General features: G+C 56.7%; 5 protein-coding genes across 5 annotated transcripts in view; 3 read left to right on the plus strand and 2 right to left on the minus strand.

Moving 5' to 3' along the window:
• QBC33DRAFT_574961 (uncharacterized protein) overlaps nucleotides 1–659 on the minus strand; it is a gene marked incomplete at both ends in the record, with an annotated part of 1325 nt that extends 666 nt beyond the window's left edge. The window contains 2 exons of the mRNA XM_060430795.1: nucleotides 103–433; nucleotides 506–659. Coding sequence (XP_060288553.1) covers nucleotides 103–433; nucleotides 506–659 — 485 coding nt within the window. The remainder of the gene's footprint in view (nucleotides 1–102; nucleotides 434–505) is intronic.
• A 648-nt stretch (nucleotides 660–1307) lies between these two features.
• QBC33DRAFT_520909 (ribosomal protein S8e/ribosomal biogenesis NSA2) lies at nucleotides 1308–2691 on the plus strand. Its single transcript, XM_060426411.1, has 3 exons — nucleotides 1308–1372; nucleotides 1525–1617; nucleotides 1710–2691. The coding sequence occupies exons 2-3, from the start codon at nucleotides 1554–1556 to the stop codon at nucleotides 2252–2254; spliced, it is 609 nt and encodes a 202-aa protein (XP_060288554.1). The 5' UTR covers nucleotides 1308–1372; nucleotides 1525–1553; the 3' UTR covers nucleotides 2255–2691.
• Nucleotides 2692–2725: 34 nt separating this feature from the next.
• QBC33DRAFT_5755 (ER lumen protein-retaining receptor) lies at nucleotides 2726–3911 on the plus strand. The gene is made up of 3 exons (XM_060430836.1): nucleotides 2726–2762; nucleotides 2833–3282; nucleotides 3347–3911. The coding sequence occupies exons 2-3, from the start codon at nucleotides 3147–3149 to the stop codon at nucleotides 3838–3840; spliced, it is 630 nt and encodes a 209-aa protein (XP_060288555.1). The 5' UTR covers nucleotides 2726–2762; nucleotides 2833–3146; the 3' UTR covers nucleotides 3841–3911.
• A 1337-nt stretch (nucleotides 3912–5248) lies between these two features.
• On the plus strand, nucleotides 5249–6736 carry QBC33DRAFT_510217 (uncharacterized protein; the record flags this gene model as incomplete). Its single annotated transcript, XM_060425754.1, has 2 exons — nucleotides 5249–6001; nucleotides 6068–6736. The coding sequence occupies 2 exons, from the start codon at nucleotides 5249–5251 to the stop codon at nucleotides 6734–6736; spliced, it is 1422 nt and encodes a 473-aa protein (XP_060288556.1).
• Nucleotides 6737–7873: 1137 nt separating this feature from the next.
• On the minus strand, nucleotides 7874–13296 carry QBC33DRAFT_443354 (kinesin-domain-containing protein; the record flags this gene model as incomplete). The annotated part of the gene is made up of 4 exons (XM_060424218.1): nucleotides 7874–8431; nucleotides 8494–12644; nucleotides 12736–13059; nucleotides 13134–13296. The coding sequence occupies 4 exons, from the start codon at nucleotides 13294–13296 to the stop codon at nucleotides 7874–7876; spliced, it is 5196 nt and encodes a 1731-aa protein (XP_060288557.1).
• Nucleotides 13297–15427: the final 2131 nt, after the last annotated feature.

The following is a 15427-nucleotide window of genomic DNA, read 5'->3' on the forward strand; positions in this document are numbered from 1 at the left end:
GCCCCGCGCCCCGCCCCCCCCCCCCCCCCCCCCCCCCCCGCCCCCCCCCCCCGCCCCCCCCCCCCCCCCCCCCCCCCCCCCCCCCCCCCCCCCCAGACTTACCCTAGGGTGTTCACCCTCAGCGTCTCCATGAAGTCGTCGGCCCCGATGTCGGTGAATAGCGCGTGGGGCCCGATGGTCCCGGCGTTGGCGAAGAAGACATCCAGCCTGCCGTAGCGCCGGAGGGCGTCGTCGACCACCTCCTTCACGGCGCCCTCGTCGGCGGCGTCGAAGCGGCGGGTGTGCACGTCGACATCCGGCCACGAGGCCTTGATCTCGCGCTTGTGCGTCTCGAGGTTTGCGGCGTCGAAATCGCACACGTAGACAGCCCGGGCACCGTTTTGGGCGAACTGGTGGGCTGCTGCGCGTCCGATGCCGAGGATCGAGTTCGCGCCTTTGGGGGGCGGTTAGGAGATGGGGGAACGCGGGATTAGGGGGCAGGCTGGCAGTGGGCTTGGATATATACCGGTTATTATGACGACCTTCCCCTGAACTCGCGGGCCATTGGAGTCTGGAGCGACTTTCTTGATCAAGGGGATACCTTCGAAGCTCGAGTTGGTTCCAGCTGGGGAGAGCTGGTTGCCGATGGCTTCGAGGCGTCTCTTGGCGGAATCAGACATTGTGATGACTTTGGAATCGTTGAAAGCGAGCTCTGGAGCGCAAGAGCATCCTTTCGTTGCAGTCTGGGGATTATATGTAAGACCTGCCGTGCTGGAGCTTGGAGCTTGGAGCTTGGAGCAGAGTTGGAGGGATGAGTGTGGGGTAGCAAGAGCCGAGGCTCGGTCAGAAGATGGAACCTAGTAAACCGTTCCCAGTCTTTGGGAGAAGCCTCAGTCACTAAAACCTGGTCTAACAAAAGAACCAATAACATTATCATCATGACCCTGAGGAGTTGTCGCTTCCTATTCCCAGGATTAGCCCCAGGATTAGAATCGACATCCCTAAGTCAGCGACTGTTTCCTCCCAATAATAGTTGTCCTCAGCTATTAACCCAAAGATACCGCAGTCTCTCAACCTGTCCACCACAGCAGTGGTTCATTCCCAGCCGATTGTTATCATACCGAACCCTCACCCATAGGTTGTAGGTAGGATCGGATGGAAGGGGCTCAGGCAGTATCTCACCGGCTTAGCTAAGGTACCTAGGTACTAGATACACTGGACCTCACGAGACAGCCACGTGACATGAATAATTTCCGGAAAAACCTGCTGCCGGTAAAAGTTCACGCACACACGAAACGGGCAATTGCATCCTAGGGCTTCAAAATTCGCACGACTAGAAAATTGTTTGACTGCATCACCACCCGAGACGGACCTCAACAACAGCGTCGACTAGGTGAGTTATATGATTTGTCTTGTTGCCATTCTGACTATTATCTGTCTCTTTTTGCATTGAATGCCTCGCTCTCCTAAACTCGACAATGCTCAATTTTCCCACCTGACCCCTCCGTTACAATGACTGCCTGCTGACCGTTCCTCATCTTCCAGAAACCCCGATCCCTCGAGACGCTTAAATCATGGGTATCACCAGGTCGAGCCGCGGGAAGCGCTCTGCTTCCGGAGCGAAGCGCTCCTTTTACCGTGCGTCCTCGCGTCCCATTTGAATATATCGAAAGCCCGCTTCTGGTGACCTTTAGGGTCCTCCCAGATTGCGTTCTGACCTTTGTCAACAGGGAAGAAGAGAGCTTTCGAGGCAGGCCGCCAGCCTGCTAACACTCGTATCGGCGCCAAGCGAATCCACGTTGTCCGGACTCGCGGTGGCAACCACAAGTACCGAGCTCTTCGACTCGAGGCTGGCAATTTTGCCTGGCCATCCGAGGGCTGCACCCGCAAGACCCGTATCATCGTCGTCGCCTACCACCCTAGCAACAACGAGCTGGTCCGCACCAACACCCTAACCAAGTCCGCCGTCGTCCAGATCGACGCCGCTCCCTTCCGCCAGTGGTACGAGGCTCACTACGGCCAGCCGCTCGGCCGCCGCCGTCAGCAGAAGCAGGGTGCCACCATCGAGGAGGTCAAGAAGAGCAACTCGGTCGAGAAGAAGCAGGCTGTTCGTTTTGCCGCCACCGGCAAGATTGAGCCCGCCGTCGAGAAGCAGTTCGAGGCCGGTCGGCTGTACGCCGTCATCTCGAGCAGGCCCGGCCAGTCCGGCCGCTGCGATGGCTACATTCTGGAGGGTGAGGAGCTCGCTTTCTACCAGCGCAAGCTGCACAAGTAGAGGCGTGTGGGAGGCGAGGCCAGTGGACGATGATGAAAATCTCGGGCGAAGGACGGTTTGCGCATGGAATGCATTCGGCTTCTGGGCTGGTGTTGGCAGGGTTTTGCTTGCTTGCTCATATGATGGCGGCCTTGTTGGTGGAGGCTGCATCCATGACCGATGGAAGTGCACATTTTCCAGCTGGTAGACCAATCGGCATAGGAACGGAAGGCTTATAGGGTCACAATGGAAAACAAAATACCACCATTTGTCATATCCGTCGTGAGGTCGAGTACAATCATTGAATACGTCCTCCTTCATTAATGTACGCGCCTTTGCAAAATTGATCTGTATATCCTGCCACTATCGCTATTGAGCGTCGTAAATAAGGTCCCCCAAGGCATGATGAGGGTACGAGAGCCGCTTGCTGCTTGCAAGCTCGAGTCTCTTTCAGAGAGGATTTACTATGGAGTCCTCGTCGTCAGGTGAAGACGAGTTTTGCAGCTGCAACAGCCTTACGCTTTATTATGTTAGTGCGAGAGGCGCTCGGACCACTACGGCCCGGCAAATGGGCGGCTCTGAACTAACTTCCGTGACAGGGATCCACCATGCCAAATCGCGTATCGTGTCCTTTCGTCGTTTCTGAAGAGTCTCTCATTCTCTCAACATTCGTCGCCACAATATCGCCAATCGCAACGTGCTTTGACAGGCTATCGTCGGTGCTTCTACAGCCGTATTTTGTCTTTCCAAGCTCAAACTACGGCCCCCTGATCTATCGCCATGTTGAACATCTTCAGAGTCCTGGGTATGGATCCATTGCGCGGTTGGGATAGCTTCTCTTCTCGTATTGACCTAGCCAACTTTTACAGGGGACTTCTCCCACTTGGGGTCCATTGCCATCCTCCTCCATAAGATGACTCAGCTCAAAGTTCGTGTTCAAGGCCTAGTTCTCGATCTAAGGCCACCTGCTGACCATATGCAGAGCTGTTCCGGGATCTCGTTCAAGTCCCAAGCACTCTATCTCCTGGTCTACGTCACAAGATATCTTGGTACGTCTCCGGTGCTTCATGCTAGCTATCCCTGTCGCAGGAACTAACCGAACCATTGGCGCAGACCTATTCACAACCGAGAGCGTGTACAACATCGTGTTCAAGATCATGTTCATCAGCTCGCAAGGTTACATCATCTATCTCATGACAAATGCCTACAAGCCGACCAATGACCCCAATCTCGATACCTTCCGCATCCAATACCTCCTCGCCGGAGCCGCTGTCTTCGCCGTGCTGTTCCCCTACAAGTACACCGTCTCGGAAATCATGTGGGCCTTCTCCATCTGGCTCGAGGCTGTAGCCATCCTCCCGCAGCTGTTCATGCTCCAGCGCACTGGTGAGGCCGAGACCATCACGACACACTACCTTTTCGCCCTGGGCCTGTATCGCGCCCTTTACATCCCCAACTGGATCTATCGCTACGTCACCGAGCCGAATCACAAGGTGGACTACATCGCTGTTACGGCAGGCATCATCCAGACCATCTTGTACAGCGATTTCTTCTGGATCTACTACAACAAGGTGCTCAAGGGCCAGAAGTTCAAGCTCCCGGTTTAGGGATGTCCAAGCGTTTGCGGTTTGGGCTTGTCGAGGGCCACAAGCCTGTCAACAACGAACTCGTCAATCCTGCGGCGGAGGTGGTGTGGGGATAGAGGTGGCGCCGCGCACCACGTGCTCAAAGTCCGCCATCGTCCACGTTCACGATGGCTGTTTTCCGGTTTCATCAGTGTTTAATGGGCTAAGAGGAAAAGCTTGGGGGTCGGGTCGGCCATCCTTTTGAGCTAGCACTGGAACGTGGGGGGTGCATAGCTGGCGTTGGGAACGGAGTAGGCAGGTCTGTTTTGGCATGAAAGACAAGACTTTAAGTAAGTGTGGACTTCCGACAACAATTTGACTGTATATAACACACGTTCGAGAATTACCCAATTGTAAAGCAAGGACCTTTTTCCTCCAGGCTGGTTTCCAGTCTGACAGGTGCGACACCACAGAGTTAGGCGTGTCAAGTGAACTGCAGGGTGCATGACGGAGAGGACCGAGGAGCTCTGTGTCTTCGACCAACATCAATGCCTGATCATATAGCAAGGGACATCGGACATCAGAGAGATTCCTGGGCTATTTCTAGTTGCAGGAAAGGGATGCGAGATTATTTTTAAGAGATCACTCTAGGAAACAGTCCAGCACCACAGTCTGGCATCTTAAAGTTTCAGTGGCGCGTCAAATCAACAACCTTCAAGCGAAGTCGAAAATCTTTGGCATCGGCTCCTGGGGCTTCAAACCCAGGTTATCGGCCTTGTTCGCGCATGGCTGAAAAGAGGTGATGAGACAAACAGGCCCTGTTTGGCAGCGCAGCCAATCCAAGGTTGGGTGAGCAGCGCATGAAGTCGTGCGTTTCGCACTCAGTTTGTGAGACAAGCTCGTTGTTGCGCCAACAACCCGGTTTGGCCAAATCAAAAATTCGGATCGTCCCGCCAGAGGGCAGCAGGGGCCCGCAACCTGGTCCGGAGACTCTGCAGCCCGGAATGCCCGACAAACACACGGACGTTTCTGCCGGATCTGCCGACCTCTTACAACTCTGGGCCTCCAGCTTACCATGCCTTCCGCGTCCCTTCCCCTGGTATTTGGATGGACAAGCGCGAAGTTCATGTCATGACAGGAACCCCAGGCAAGGTAGCATGATCACTCGCCAGCCGGCTGTCAGAAACCCCCGGCATAGACAACCATGGGTTTGGGGGAGATCGATCGTGGGCGCCCCCTTTATCCCTTTCCCTACCAGGACTGCGCTGGAAAGATCTTCTTTTATGGACCGGACCTGCCCACTACGCGTTCTCCTCTGTTTGTCTTTTTTGTTTTCCCGATTCTGCCTATTCTCTCGCTGCCGCTGGCTGAAAGATGATCTCCAACCTAAACTCTCTTTCATTTTCCCGCCGCAGGTAGCAGCAAGCCAACCAGTCGGCGACTCCGAGCCATGGCTAGGAAACGTTTAATCCAGATTTCCTTACTTTTGCTTCTTTCCTCAAGCTGTGCTTGGGCGAATGGCGGATCGAGGCACGGCGAACAACAACAACCACGCGGGGAGACGGTGCCGAGAGGTGTGGGAGAGGCGAGATCAGAACCCGTGTCACTATGGTGGACGTTGAGCTCAGAGGAGGTTAAGCGGGAGGAAGGGAGTAGAGAGAACAGCCATCACCGCCCGCGGCGGCAGCAGGACGATGCATCGCCTGCCCACCTCGCCGCGCGAGCGCCCCTCGCCCAGATAACACCAGCACCCGTCCTCAGGCGGCAGGACGACGGCCAGATCGCGCAACTGTCGGCCCAGATCCGGTCCATATCGGATGCGTCGCGGCAGGTCAGCCAGGCGTCGCAGCAGCTGTCGCAGTCCTCGCAGCAGCTGTCGCAGTCCCTCCAGCAGGTGCAGCAGCAGCTCAGCCAGACGCAGCAGCAGCTCGCGAGCGCGCGCGCCGACGCCGACGCCGCCAGCCGCGGCGCCGAGTCGGCGCGCCAGGACCGCGACCAGGCGTCGCGCTCCGCCGACGCGGCCGTCCTCTCCGCCCAGAGCAGCGCCAGCCAGGCCATGGCCTCGGCCGTGGCCAGCGCCACCAGCAGCGCCGGCGCCAGCGCCGCTGGCATCATCGCCGCCGCGAGCGTCTCCGCTCAGAGCATCATGGACACGGCCGCCAGCATGGTGCAGGCGGCCAAGGCCGACGCCACGGCTGTCAGGGTGAGACTCCCCCCCCCCCTTCCCCCGCCCCAAAGAGCTGCCTCTCACTAACCCACACCTCCAAAGGCCGAAGCAGACAACAAGATCCTCCAAGCCCAAGGCACCGCCGTGTCGGTGACCCAGGCAGCCGTGGCTGTCGTGGGCGCGACCGTCGGCTCCTCGCTCCTCACCATCGGCGCCGTCGTGCTGGTCCTCCGGTACAAGCGCAACCGTAAGCGCAGGCGCTCGGCGCTCTCCCGCAGGGCCACCACCATCGGCTACCCCGCCTTCGCCGGGTCTTCCTCGGGCGCGAACTATTACGAGCCGGGAGCCTACGAGACCCGTGCCGGCGACGGATTCGGCGCCGACGTCAAGGAGCCCCTGCCCACGGCCGTGCCGGCCGCCTCGAGGGTCAGCGTCGCCCCGACCGCCATCGGCTACGCCACTAGCGGTAGCCCCGGCGGTGACGGTGGGGCGGGGTTCCATCTCCGGACGCCGCCGAGGGGGAAATTCACCCTCTTCCCGCGGGACAAGGACGAGTTCCTCGCGGGGGGGTCGCGGGGGACGAGCCCCGACGGCGGCGGCGGCGGTGACGACGATACAGCGGGCCCGGGAGAAAAGCGGGTTTCCAAGTTCCTGCCTCCCAGCCTGGACACGTGGCTGCGGGCCGGGACGGTGAGCCCCTTTGGGGCAATAAGTAAGAATAGCCCGTCGCCCGGGAAGGCCCAGAACTGGCCTCTGAGTAGGCCAGGCTAGCGGACGTTCCGCAGGGGGGGGGGGGGGTGGGTTGATCCCCAAGAGTTGGCTGGGCCAAACCAGTCGCCGTTATGAACACGGTCCTGATAATAGTAATGAAGGCGACGACCATACCAAGCAAGCAAGGAGTTCGGGGTGGGAGGTTTTTAACAGCATGGCTCCGCATTCTCTGAACATAGTTCCTCTAGGTAGCTTCGATAGCATAGCATAGCATAGCATTTCTTCGAGATATCCACTACCTATTCATTATATCTGAATACGCACCTATATTCTCCCATAGATTGATGATCTCCATTGGTCTCCCAGTACGGATCCGTATAATGTGAACTTGGGGTTAGAGAAGGCACTTCTTAAATGCGCTGAACTCGTGTCACTTGGATCAAGACACAATTGAATGGGCACGTTGGGTCATAGAATTCGGCATTAGAAATTGGCCTGCTCTAAGAAATAAACCTGTTTCAGATCGTTCTCATCTTCCGACACTCGAACCAGCTCAACCCAGAGGTATTCCACCTCAACTCGATGGCCATGAACTTTCCTCCTCAAGGGACAAACGGAATAAAAAAGTATAGGGCCTCGCAGCCGAGGGGCAAGAGACCGTGCTGTATCCTATAACACACAAAACTAGCCACAAAGAAAGGAAGGGGGGAAGGGGTTTTTATATGATACGTCATGAGATTGCCGACAAGGGAGAATGTGTCCGGCCCGGTTGGTTGATCTTCCAGACACTTCTCGTAGCCGAAAGCATGTCTCCCTCCTCGTCACTCTCATCGTCATTCTCGTTCCCCGTATGTCGTCAGCATGCTCGTCTGCTCTGAATTAAAATAGAATCGAAATGCGTGTAGTGAAGAAAGAAAACGCTGCCAACCAGCGGTATGTGATGCTCCCGCACGTGTCTGAGAAGTGTTCGTGGCCTTTTTTCAATAAACAAAGGGAGGGTCCATCAACTCCATTCGCGCGTGCCGTGCTGCTGCTTTGGGATGGTAGGTATCAGAAGCCAAGAAAACTGCCCGTGGCAGATGGGCCGGAGGGGATATTCCGAAAAATCCAGACGCAACCGTCGACAAGTTTCGACCACAAAAGCCAAAAACGACCGCCCCAACACCAGAAGCAAAAAGGTTTCCAACCAGCGCCCCTCTAGAAGCAGTTGAGGCTGCCCTTCTTCTTCTTCTTCGAGATGGCATTCATGCGTTCCTCGAGGTGTGCCCTCGCGATCTCCGCATCCCGGCGCTTCTTGCGCTCCTCTTCGACCTGGTGCAAGCTCCACCGCTGATCCTGCGGCTTCTCCTTCAGGTCCTTCAGTTCGGTCTCGAGATCAGTGCATCGGCGGCGCCATGCGTCACAGTCTGCCTTGATCTTGTTCTGCTGGTGTTCCAGGTCCGTGAGGGCCTCCTCAAGAGTCTGGGTCAGCTGCTTCTCAGCATGCAGGTGCTTCTCGATGGTGCGGATGCGTGCTTCCTGGTCCTCCTGGATCTGGGAGATGGCGATGTCCTTGCTTCCCGGTCGGCCCGTGGGTGAACCTGGCTGGCCTGAAACGCCGGCCGGCGCGCCACCTGAAGTGCTGGGCAGAGGAGGAAGAGGGATGGCGGGCGGGGGAGATGGGAGGGAGGCGACCGATGCGCTCTTGCGAAGATGCGAGTTCATCGAGTTGGTACGTTGGGGCCCGTCGACCGAATTACTGCTTTCAAACTTGGCCTTCTGAGCGTCAGCATGGTGTCTTTTGGAAAGTCTACCCAAGGGACACGTATGGCACATACCTGGAGCGAGGCATATTCCTCTTTGATGGTGTCCAGTTCCGACTGAAGCTTCGACCTAGCCGCGTTTGCTTCATCGAGCTGGGCGTTGCGCTCCGTCTGCAGGGTGGACAAGCGGTTGTTGGTCATCTGTGTCTGGTCAAAGTTGGTCTGGAGTTGGTCTTCAAGCTCCTCGACGAGGCGCGAGTTCTTCTTGTTCTTCGTCTCCAGATCGACCAGCTTCTTCTTCACAACCAAGAACTGCTCCGTTACAGACGGGTATGGGCTCTTCAGCTGCTCGCCGTCGGACGACATTATTTCCGTCATGGCCGACTTGACGGCCTCCAAATCCCGCATGATGGTGTCATTGATATTTGTCAAGTCGTTCACATGCCCCTCGAGCTCTGCCCGCATCCTCTGCTCTTGGCTGAGTGCTTTCTGGTCAGCGATCAGGTCGTCAATGCGCTCCGTGATCATTTCGACGCTGACATCGAGACCCAGGGCGAACGCGACTTGAGTGGCAACCTTCATCAGATCTTCGCGGGTTTCGGTGAGCTCGCTCTCGAGCGCCCTCACGTTCTCGGCATGCTCAGACATGATGGTCGCCAATTGAGAGTCGTATTCTTGCTTCGTAGACGCCTCGATCTCGGCGATCTCGTGCGCGTGCGCGGCCCGGAGCTCTTCGAGGCTGTCGTGGTGCGTCTTGATAACCTCTTCGTGGCTAGCAATCTGGTTCTGCAACGACGAGACAAGCTGTCTCTGGGTCTCCAGGTCGCCAGCAGCTGCATCCCGGTCCCGAGATGCGGCGTCGAGCAGATTCCTGGCTGCAGCATGCTGTTCTTCAACTTCGGCGAGCTTCAAGACGTTGCTGTTGATGGTGGCCTTGTACTCGTCGATCTCGCTGCGTAAGAAACCGACGAGCTTCTGGTGCTTGGTCTCCATCTCCTCGGCATCATCGCCATCCTTCTTCATCTTATCCTTGGACTCGGAAAGCTGGGCGAGCTGGGCTTCGAGTTCCTCAATCGTCTTTCTCGTTTCCGTCTCGGCGGCACGCATGTTCTCCAATGCCGTTTGGTGCTTCGCTTCCCAGCTGGCAAGCTCTGACTCGAGCTCGGCTATTTTCTTCTCGTGGGCCTCGTATTGCTGGGGCAGATCACGGGCTGTCCCGTCGTTGACTTGTCCTTCGAGGGGTTCGGCCGACTTGTTCAATGATTTCCGCAACTCGCTAACTTCGAGCTCCAGTTCTCTCTCGCGGGCGGCGCGGGCTTCTTGGATCTCCTGGAGTTGCTTCTCATTCTTCTCAAGCTGCTCTCTCAAATTGGACACCACCGCCATATCCATGGGAGACGCTTTCAGGCTCGAGCGTTCCCGAGTCAGGCCCGAGATGATTGTCATCTTTGTCTCCATCTCCTTCCTGGCTGACGCAACGTCTGCCTCGAGCTCCTGTATCCTCTCCGAGCGGGCGTGGAGCTCATGCATCGCAGCGTTCAGGTTGAGTTCGAAGTTCTGCATCACATCGGGTTGGTCCTCGAAATTCTCGCTCGCAATGTTGCGGAGAGATGCGAAGGATCGGTGTGCGCGGTCGATGATCATGACGTTCTGGCTCGATTTGCGGCGGATTACGGGGGTACTGCCCCTCGGCGACGAGGCTTCTGTAGTAGCAGCCTGGGCTTTGGCAACCTCGGTCTTGAGTTCCTCCACGACGTCGAGTGTCTCGTGGTGTTTTCTTTCCAGTTCGGCATACTTCTCGACCAGCTCTTGCTCCGCCGACTCCTTTGCCGCAGCCATTGACTTCAACCGACTCAGTTCTGCCGCTAGGTCGCCGCCATTCGCGTCATGTTCGTTCGAGCTGTTGGGCACGGCCGTCTCGGCGTCGGAACTGTCGAGCATGGTAGCAGGGGATTCCATGGCTGATGACAACTCGGAAGAAAGCGACCGCGATGACGAGTAGCGGCCTCCATCCTTTGTTTCGCTCGATCTTGCGTCGGACAGGTAGGACGGGGGTCTTGTCTGTGTCGGGGATGTCACGGACAGCATCGAATCGCGCTGGCGGTTAGGATGGCGCGCCTCGTCGATGGAGTCCTGAAGCTCGGCGAGGGCTCGAAGAGCCTCGTCATACTTGGCATGGAGCAGATCGAACTCGTTGAGCGTGGTCTCATGTTCGACCCTGAGGTGGACAAGCTCCTGGGTCATCGTCTCAAGCTTGTCGGCTACGAACCTGGATTGCGCAGGGCTTGCGGGGTAGTCCTCGGGAGCCTCTGGGCTCGCGTCAAGTGTCTCCAGCGACGGCTGCGGTGTCGCTTCTCTCGCGGCCCTCTCATCCTCAGCCAGCGGCGTCGTGTCCTCGTCCACGTCGTCACTCTCGTCACCCTCGAGGATGACATCTTCTTTGTGGGAGTGACGGCTGACATGACTCTGGCTGCGCGAATGGTCTGCCGTGCCCCGACTGTTACCTCGCTGTCGGGTAGTGCCGTTATTGAGCTCAGGCTCGGCTTCGGGCGCCTTGGCGTCCTGCTGGATATGGTCGAGCTCGTACAACAGTGAATCCAGCTTCCCGAGGCTGCGCTGTCGTTCCACAACCTGCTCCAAGCGGTCGATTTCGCGTTGCATCAGTTCAGCATCCTGGTCAGCCTCGGCGAGCCGCTCCTCCAACGTGGAGATGTAGTCCTCGCAGGTGGCCTCATTCTCTCGTACGCGCGCAATCTCCTTGCGCAACTCCAAGATAATGGTGGCATTCTTCTCCTCGCCGGACGTATGGCCATCCAACTTTGATTCCAGGTCGTGAAGATAGTTCTCGGTACTGGCCTCGCGGTCCATAAGCTTCTGCAGTCGCGCCTGGAGCTGTGAGTTGATGGTCTCGGTATAGGCACACTTAGTTTCCTTCTCGAGAAGCGACGTCTCAGTGTTGGACAGGGTGGTACGGGTGCTGGACAGCGACTGTTCCAGAGACTGGATAGTCTTTTCATATTCCAGGACGACCTGCTCGACGGCCTGGGCGAAGCTGTTGGACCGATTTAACCGCTCCGTTGCGCTATCGCCCAGGGAGTGCTCGAGCTGCTCGTTTTCGGCGAGCTCATTATCCCGAGCCTTAGCCATCTCGGCAATGAGTTTCGCATGGCGCTGACTTAGCGTGGTGTAATTTTCCTGCGAGTCCAGTAACTGGTTCTGGAGCTCAACCTCCCGCTCGTTCTGCCGCTCGGACCTCTCGCCTGCGGCAAGCATGCGTCTGTCACCCCCGCCACGTTCCGCACTCCGGATCTGCTCACGCAGGAAGGCCACCTCGGCCTTCAGCCGATCAATTATGGCTTGCTTGTCACCCTCCTCGACCTGCTGGATCCGCGGCTTGCTCTGGATGGCTCGGGCCCTCTGGGCATATTGCACCGTGTTGAGCGTCTCGCTGAGGTGGAATTCCGGCGGCGTCACGCAGGCGATCATGTAGGTAATCGCATTGCCGCCGAGGGAGTCCTGGAGGAGGCGTGTCAACTTGGAATCTCGGTATGACACGTGCGAGCCGGCCTGGCGCGACGAAAGCTGCGAGATGACTTTTCCGAGCGCTGCCAAGCCCGCGTTGATTGAGATGCCCTCTTTGGCCCGCTCACCCTGCGCCCCGGTGTTTTTGAGACGCTCGCTGCCGGCTAAATCCACGAAATGCAGCTTGCTGTCCGTGGTTACCCATGTTTCGGTCCCCGACATGGCCTCGAGAGGTACCGAAAAGCGTTTTTCGGGGCCCTGCGTCGTTTGCAGCTTGTTCTTCCGCTGCACCAGATTGAGACTGAAGACGGCATGCGATCGCGACGACCTTGCGTTAATAGCAGTCGCGTCCGTCTGCCGCAGCGTCGAGCCGAAATTCAGCGCATTCATCAAGTCGTCCACCGAATTGATCTCGACTTGTCGCAAACCAGTGAGGATGATGTTGCCCTTAACATCTTCGCGAATCGTCACGCTGCCTCGCTCATGCGACGGGATATGGTCCGGAATCAAGAGGTCCCGGAGCTGCTCGTTGTAGATTTCAACATATGTCGCCTTCAGAGTCCAGTTCTTCTCTCCCTTCAGGCTTGCAGGTTGCATAGAATATCTCGCTGGGGTCCGCAGCTGAGACATGGAATTACGGTTGGGGTTGCCTTTCGGCCCATCAAGCCTCTCGAAAAGTGCCGTGGCCGCACGCGGGATAACACCTAGACAGCACGATATGGTTAGCCTTTTCTCTGCAACTGGAAGCCCTAGCTGGCAGCACCAAATGCTGCGAGCAAGTGCAAAGCCACGTACCCATAACCTCCAGATCTCCCTGCTCGGCAGGGCCAGACGTGCCCATAGTATACGACTTCCCCGCGCCCGACTGGCCGTAAGCGAGGAGAGAAACATTGTATCCCTGGGTAAACGAGTTGACACAGTCGTTGAGGTATTCCCAAATGCCCTCCTGATCCACATCGGGCCCAAAAACCCTATCGAAGACGAAGAGCTTCTTCCCTTGTGGTGCGTCGATTGCCAGATTTGTACTCGACGTGACCTGGACCATAGACCGCTGGAATCGCTGGGGGATGAGATCGTAGCCGGGGTCTTCGGGATTCAGTGGCGGCCGAACGCGAACGGCTGGAAATAGATTGTCAGGATTCCAGGTGCCCTCTTCGGCAGTACAGGCGGGGGAAAGCGAGGCGGGCACTCACCAACTCTAACCGAAGTCCTGGCATCTTCATCCGAGGCCCTGCTTCCTCCACCGGCCTTGCTGTTCATGCTCATCCGACTGTTACTCCTCGGCGCGGCCCTCACCATGGCGCTTAGTGGTCGCGGAGGTAGTGTCCCCGGCGATTCTGGCGGAGAGCCTGCCATGGAGGGCGGGAAAGGGGGCAGCACCTCCTTAAGAGCAAAAGCGGGTGACTGTCAGGACTGGAAACTGGAAACTGGGAACTGGAATCGCGGGAACGGGCCGGCTTGTAGCACAGTGGCAGGCAAAACAATGACGGGTAGGCCAAACAGGCTGGATAGGATGCTGTATTGATGTGTGCTGTATGCGGAATTAAAGGGCCCCGCGAGAGGGATTATGCTCCCGCCAGCGGCATATGGGTTCCAGAATGGAGAATAGTCGTGTCTCGTCGCGCGGGTATTTTTGGGGAAAATGCTGGGTGGCCCCCAGTGTTTGGGATTTTGCGTGTTTATTTGATTGCGCTGACAGGGGTCCCGCAAATTACAAACGCGTCCCTGAAGGATAAGGCCCCTCTCAGAGGAGACTAGTTCAGGTCCTAAAATGTCAAGTTTACTGGTCGGGTCGGCGCGAGGGAGAGAGGGAGACAAAAGTGGGACGAACTGTGCCAGACGTTGGCCCACAACATCTGACGAAAAGCTAAAAAGAGAAAGCAAAGAGGCCGGGGCAGATACAAATAGAAGAAAGCACCTCAGGTGCTCGGCCATGAGGGAGAAAAAAAGAGAAAAGGCCGTGCAATGACACCAAGGCGGAACATACCACCTTAGCTTCGAAGGCGGGCTCTGCGCAGCCAGGAAAGGTACCTAATGTTGAACCTTTGCATGCCCGTGCAAAGATGCAAGTATAGTACACCACCACGGTAGGTACCCAAGTATAAACCACTTCCCACAATTGCAATTAACCACCTACTCTACTCACCACTCGAGTCCTGAAGTTACCTACCTTAGGGTCCCAAAAAGTTGGAGATCTGAGCAACAGGGTGAGACACACAGTCACTACCAAGGTACTACTACGAGAGAAAGAGGGGTTGGGGAGAGAGGAAAAGGGGTGAGGGGGGACATATAAAAAAAAAAAAGGGCGGAAAAAGGAGTTCAGAAAAAGGAGTAGATGAGGCGAGAGGTCATTGGAGCCTCCCTGTCCAATGAGCCAGGGCAGGTCGGATCTTCCATCTTGATATACCTAGCTAGGTACGGATCCGTACCTAAGAACATAAAGGGGCTAGCGCCTATAAGCAGGCATCATCCTTGTGCTCTGTAGTACTTAGAGGTACCTCCCAGTTGGCTGGCATTACAGGCATTAGGAGAGCAATAGAGATACATTAGAGTACCTCATCATGGGGACCCATGGTTCCATCCATGTGTCCAACAGTCTTTCTTCGCAGGCGCGCTTTGACTTCAACTCTGCTGAACGGCACACCCACAAAGGAGCAAAGGAGACCATTGGATACAGTTCTCAACGACGGGAGGTTGTACGCAGCAATTCTCCCGCAGCGAGGGAGAAACAAAGTCAGGCTTCCCAGTGCCATACCTATTTACGCCCCAGAACCAGGAGGAACATGAAGCGTATTGACTCCCGATAGACCTTCTAGTATTCTCAGCCCCAACCAGAAGAAGCCATCAATGGTCGGGAGAGGGCTGATCGATTACAACCCATGCAGCTGGTTACACTGGCTACTGCGTATGGGGGTCATCCTTCCTCCAGTCCTGAGCTGACACTTGTGATATTTAGTCGAGAGTCACACTCTTGCCGGCACATCGATGGTCAACTCTTGACTCCCTCAACGGCCTCCGGGCCGCCCGAATCCTCTGTAGTCCGAGACATCAGACGAAGAGCGGGCTTGGCTTGATCTGTGTTAGTAGCCAAGGATCGGCAGAGCCATGTGTCTTCGCCACTTTGGCTTGTTGTGATCTGTCCGAGCGTTGCATTCGCGTGACACATCGTTGCACGACATATCGATCGAGATGGTTCTTCAAGGCTTCATTCAGCCTCTGATAACATATCTGACCGCGTCTCTGGCCCAACAGAGCGACACGGCAATTATATATCCCAAGACCTGACATGAGAGTTATCTCATCCATCGACTCCAAGCCACTCTCATATACAATCCCCGGGTCTTATCACATTGATTGCCATGTTGGACAAGAGGAGAACTCTGGCGTCGGTGCTGCAGGCTGGGTTCAGCAGTTGGAAGGAGCGTCCAGGTGCATGTTTTGTGACGGCGTAGAGGCAAACCGATCGCTCAACGGCGGCGGCAGTGAA

The sequence above is a fragment of the Phialemonium atrogriseum genome (genome assembly GCF_030411735.1).
Source record: "Phialemonium atrogriseum strain 8032-3 unplaced genomic scaffold QBC33scaffold_1, whole genome shotgun sequence".
Classification (NCBI taxonomy): Eukaryota; Fungi; Ascomycota; class Sordariomycetes; order Cephalothecales; family Cephalothecaceae; genus Phialemonium; species Phialemonium atrogriseum.

Excerpts from the sequence above, each read along its gene's own strand:
- QBC33DRAFT_520909 (XM_060426411.1), top strand. The coding sequence starts at position 1,554 with ATGGGTATCACCAGGTCGAGCCGCGGGAAGCGCTCTGCTTCCGGAGCG. Across the intron at positions 1,618-1,709 it reads AGCGAAGCGCTCCTTTTACC|GGAAGAAGAGAGCTTTCGAG; the intron begins GTGCGTCCTCGC and ends CTTTGTCAACAG.
- QBC33DRAFT_5755 (XM_060430836.1), top strand. The coding sequence starts at position 3,147 with ATGACTCAGCTCAAAGTTCGTGTTCAAGGCCTAGTTCTCGATCTAAGG. Across the intron at positions 3,283-3,346 it reads CTACGTCACAAGATATCTTG|ACCTATTCACAACCGAGAGC; the intron begins GTACGTCTCCGG and ends CCATTGGCGCAG.